This window comes from Poecilia formosa, unplaced genomic scaffold (assembly GCF_000485575.1).
Source record: "Poecilia formosa unplaced genomic scaffold, Poecilia_formosa-5.1.2 Scaffold381, whole genome shotgun sequence".
NCBI lineage: Eukaryota > Metazoa > Chordata > Actinopteri > Cyprinodontiformes > Poeciliidae > Poecilia > Poecilia formosa.
The window spans coordinates 202,781-208,080 of record NW_006800320.1 but is presented as its reverse complement, the minus strand read 5'-3'; the positions used below and the strand labels follow the sequence as shown (position 1 = coordinate 208,080).

The following is a 5,300-nucleotide window of genomic DNA, read 5'->3' as shown; positions in this document are numbered from 1 at the left end:
AAGTACAAAGGTGTGTGTACAATGAGAGAACCTCAGGTCAGACGATTGGGACAAGTTTTGTTTGACCCTTGTTTCAACACGCATTGTAGTCTGAACTTTTGTTTAGTTAGTGGTAATAAATCAATAGGCAGAAACGGCTGTTAAAAAAAATCACTGAACATTTACTCATTGCCCTTTAATTCAGTTAAATCTACACCAGAAGCATTTTATGAAGTTGGTTCATCAATTTCCTGGGTAAGAACAGTATCCATCAAGATATATTTAAAGCTGCAGTATGTAACTTTTGCAAAAACATGTTTTCCGTATTTATTGATTGAAACTGTCACCATGTCGTCACAGCACGGTGAGACAGACAATCTGTGAAAAAATATCAAGCTCCTCCATCTCCTCTCTAAGATACTATAGGATCTCCAAAAAAATGCACTGATTGGTGGTTGGTGAAACCAATTACCAATCAGAGCCAGGAGGCGGGGCTTAGAGCTGTCAACCAACTCCTGTATACTGTTCAATGTGCTAATGGTGGGAAAGCAACTTACTGTTTCAGGAGAACTGTTTATCCACCGTCATCAGTAGCCATGCGAACTCGCAGAAGCTTTGGTCTATGTTGTGGGAAATCAGCTGCAACTTAGCCAAGGAGTTGAGTCCTGAAAACATCTCCTTTTGTGTTGTGTTTGTGAAATCTGGTCCATTGTCTTGTACTGCTTTTGTTGCCTGTTCAAGGTATATTTTTCTGGCAGTTTTGTATCAGAATATTTTATAGGTGACAACTGACTACAAAAATCATTGTGGTTTACGTGCCTGGTGTACTGTTTTGCTGTTTTCTGCTGTTTTGATATCCTACCCATATAAAGGTCTTTGCCTGTGAGTGCGTCTGATCTGAGTCAAGTAGTAAATTCATCAGATGTTTTCCCCTAAGGTTAAAAAATGGCAGTCACTGAACACCACAAATAAAACAAGAACGATCTGAAAAATTCACTACCTCAAATACAGGCCAATCTTCAACCTTCCATTCATCAGAAAAATCTATTTTAAAAAAGCAGTCAACCGTGACTAACCGCTTTGACGTCTTTCAGTCCGGTTTCTTTGGTCACCACAGTACTGAGACTAGACATAATCAAAGGGTTCAGTGATAAACACATAAATACAGAATGTGGAAGGACCACATAATTGGTTCTGTTGGACCTCAGTGCAGCATTTGATACATTTGACTCTGACATAAAGCAACTAGCAAGCTGGGTCAGACTTTCTGGTACTTGACCCTTTTAGGTTTTATATGAAGAACAGGGACTTATTTGTAGGTAACTTCTCATCAGAGCGGACAAGTTACATGTGAGGCAGCCTGAGGTTCCAACCTAGGATTCCTGTTTAATATCGGCATGGTCTCTCTAGCTCAGATTATAACAAGAAATAGGAATAGTTGCTTTAACTGTGCTAATGATGCACAGATTTTAAGCAGCTCTATGATGTCACCAGGTGACTCTGAACCCATCCAAGCCCTGAACTGATGTTTAGAACAAATCAATGTGTGGATGTGGTGTAACTTTCTCCACCTGAACTGAAGCAAAACTCAAGTTATTATCTTCCTCTTTGGACCCAAAGAGGAAGGATTTAGAGTCAGTCAGCACACAGCTTCAGCTATTACAGCTGAAAACTAGAGAACTTGATAAAAATCTGGGTGTAGAGATTCATTCTGACCTGATCCAGAGACGGATAAAGACCGTTCTTCAGTCCACCACCTGAAGGACATTTCTAGTTTAAAAGACTAATGTCCCAACGAGATCTAGAGTAACTCATCCATGTGTTTATCTTTAGTTGCATTTATTACTGTGACACTCTTCTCATAGATCTGTTTAAAAAAAACTAAGTAAATAAATCAAAAATTCTCCAGCTCCAGTTAACACTGCTACTGCTGGCGTTCTCATTAAAACCAGGAAGATAGAGCACATCACCCAGCTCCAAAGTCCTTACAGTGGATCAATAACTGATTATTATGTTATGTTTTTATTATGCAAGCGCTTTGAAATGCTTTGTTGCTGGTGTGAAAATGTATTTGACCCCTCCTTATTTCCTATTTTAAAGCATCTTTATTGCACGTCTGTGTTTCAGAACAGAAAAACTAGTCAAAGACAACACAAGTAAACACAAAATACAGTTTCTAAATGGTGTTTATTACAGAAAAGAACTCATCCATGTATTTATCTTTAGTTGCATTGACTGCAACTAAAGATAAACAGTGAGATGACAATGAGAATTTTTCTTGTGGCACAAAGTTTAAGCTCCACTGGCATTTCTCTTTTACAATACTATTGCACAGTGACTCTTAATTAACTACTCACTCCTAATCAATGACGATATCATTGATTAGGAGTGTTTAAAAATAAATTCACTGAGTGCAAGGACACTGCACTTTATTAAAATGTACAAATGTTTTGTGCTTTTCTGCTGCTCAGTGGCAACTATCTTTGAATTTTCCAATGAACACTTTCTAAAAACCCACCAAATGTTTTGAAAATCAGTCCAAGTTTTAACAACCTGCCCAAAGGTTTTTTTACCAGCTAAACTCATTGGAAAAAAGCCTGATGAAACTCCCCTTTCCCCTGAGCAGGGGTTTTGTGTGTATTAAGATATAGACGTGGATGATTCTGAGTCCATTCACAAACTTCAAAACTCAGTTATCTTCAGATTAAATCCAAGCCAAAGGGCCAAATGTGTCAATTTCCTCTGACAACTGTCAGAATGCCTAAACTGACTAAACAATATTTATATTTGCATGAATTAAGTTGTATAAGTCTAAATTCATTTGGATTGACGTCAGTGTATTCATGTGATCCTCACTTTTCATGCTGCAAATAGAAGAAAAACAATCTGTTAAAATCTCTACTACTTCTATTTTGTATAAAACAAAATGGCTTTTAGACATTTTTTTTATTTCACTGATTGCCCAGTGATATGGTCGATGGAAATGCAGCTAGTGAGAGTGTCTTTACCGCTGAATCTCGTAAATGAAGCAATATGCATGCTGCTATTTTTCCATGAGAGTGAGACAATGTTACCTGCACCACAAGGGTAGTTGTACTCGGTCTCAGCTTGGTCACCTGTCAGAAAGGAAAAATAATAAATTAAAGGAGAATCACATCAGACTAGGCTGTGTAAAGAAATCAGGCTTTACTTGGCTGGTAGTAGTCATAGATCTTGATCACAGCTGGCTTCAGGTTCTGTACTGGGAACTCCTGTTGGAGCTCTAAGCTGTGGTTGATGGCTACTCCTCTCTGTAGCTGTTGGAAGAAGAACTGATGAGTCCCTGGTTTAGAAATGTGCAGACCGCCACCCTCTGTTACTGCTGGGAACTCCTCTTACCTCCCGAAGATACATCACAACATGATCATCCTTGTGTTCCACACGGTCCACCAGCTGAGCAGCTCTGAGCTGTAATAAAGACACCATCCAGCTAGCTGTTTGTTAACGTTACCATGGCAACGCCTGAGACAAACTTTGACAGTCTGGTAGTAAACATTACCTTCTTCAGTGGCTCTGAGACTGGAGCGAATCCAGTCAGAACTTTGATGTCCACAATCACCATGTTCGTAGTGTTCTCCTTTCCACTGTACCTGATACAGCCAACAAACCACCTTCAGTCTAAAACTGTTTTATTTCTAAAATTAGACACTTTTTGATGGAGGGGTGTCAAACTCGTTTTTGTTTTGGGCCCAATCAAGATCATATATGCTCTTAAAGGGCCGGTTGTGCCAGAATGTATTGATGAAACCTTTTCACAAACTTTAAAATATCAATGAATTCTTAAAATTAAGTAATATTATTGAACATCTTTTCAGTACTTCTATAATTTTGTGATTTTTTTTGTGTGTGTGTTTGTGGTACCAATTTGGAAATATTTGCAATATTTGCACTTAAGTGCAACATTTTATTACTCACTGTATAGCTTATGGACTATAATCTGACATCAATTAAAGCTGAGGCAGCTGTTTAGTATAAATAGGAAAGTTTTAGACAATTTTTTGAGAAAAATCTGCAATAAACTCCCAATTAGCACAAAAAAAGTGAGGATTTGTTGATTTTGCATGAATTTCAACAATAATTCTCAAATAACTGGAGAGACTGATTGATATAATTTGGCAGTAAGCATATAAAAACTGCATTGATTTTATTGACAACATAATATGTAAGCATAACATAATATTTATAGAAAGGTATGCGGGGCTGGATTTGGCCCCTGGGCCTTGAGTTTCACACATGTGACTCACAGGGACTGCAGCTGAATGTTCAGTCTGGGTTTCTGAGGTGTGACGCTGCAGTCAGCCTCTGGTTCAACCTTCACTCTCAGTGTGGTGGCATCGGTAAAGGTTGGGATGTTGAACTGATGAGAAATCTGAGAAACATAAATATGGTTCTGTTTATTTATTTAAGCAGAAGCACCAGTTACCCTGAAAGCAGCAGCTGATGAGTCAAAAGTGTATTTGTGATTTTACTAATGAAATTATTCATACATATTTGAAACATCAAAATCAATCATTTACAAACGTGTCCTCTAAAGTTGTGTGAACGTTTCATTTGTAATACCACTTTGCAGGGTTAGGTGAATCTGAGCAGGAAGTGAACAACACCGACCTGAACTGAGACACATCCAGTCCCCTTCACCTCCAGGCTGTACTTTCCTGCCTCGCCCTGCAGCATCTTCTCCTGGTAGAGCAGCTTGTTGTCTGGGGTCACATCAAAGGTCAGCGGACCACTGGGAGACTGAACTGTCACTGTGCTGGAACCTTCAGGACTGAACACCAGACTGGAGTAGAAGGACAGAGCCTGAAGAGCCACCACCGTGTCCTAGAAAGGTTCAACGTAGGAAAATCTAATATAGTCAGTTTACATGATAACTGAAATATCGACAGTAAATTGGCAATAAATCAGATATTTTATTACCACTGTTCAGTTTCATCAGTGTTTCCTCAAAAAGCGAGTTATACTGATTCATAGAGCTTAACAACAAGCTCTATTCTGATCACTAAGGTGATCAGAATCTGAAGCTTTCTCACAATTATTTCCTGATAATCAAATGGTGCCCAGACTTTATTATTGTCTTTTATTAGCAGTCACTCTTAGCCAAACCAAATCTTCTCAGTGATTCTTGGGAATAGGGACAAAACAGGTCCTATGGATAAAGCACAAAATTTGAACAAAATATACACAAAATATAATTTTTTCACTCAACTAACCTGGGTCATGTGAGCACACCAATGTATATTTTTCTTTTTTTTGCTGAATAGTTTTTTATTTTAAACATTGTA

General features: G+C 38.3%; 1 protein-coding gene across 1 annotated transcript in view; it reads right to left on the bottom strand.

Annotated features, from left to right (window-relative positions):
* Positions 1–2,820: 2,820 nt before the first annotated feature.
* LOC103154327 (alpha-2-macroglobulin-like) overlaps positions 2,821–5,300 on the bottom strand; it is a 31,969-nt gene continuing 29,489 nt past the window's right edge. Inside the window, exons 30-36 of the mRNA XM_007575573.2 lie at positions 4,627–4,839; positions 4,263–4,387; positions 3,518–3,608; positions 3,358–3,426; positions 3,170–3,275; positions 3,054–3,095; positions 2,821–2,843 (exon numbers count right to left, since the gene is read on the bottom strand). Of these exons, the coding sequence (XP_007575635.1) occupies positions 2,839–2,843; positions 3,054–3,095; positions 3,170–3,275; positions 3,358–3,426; positions 3,518–3,608; positions 4,263–4,387; positions 4,627–4,839 (651 nt within the window). The 3' untranslated portion in view covers positions 2,821–2,838. The remainder of the gene's footprint in view (positions 2,844–3,053; positions 3,096–3,169; positions 3,276–3,357; positions 3,427–3,517; positions 3,609–4,262; positions 4,388–4,626; positions 4,840–5,300) is intronic.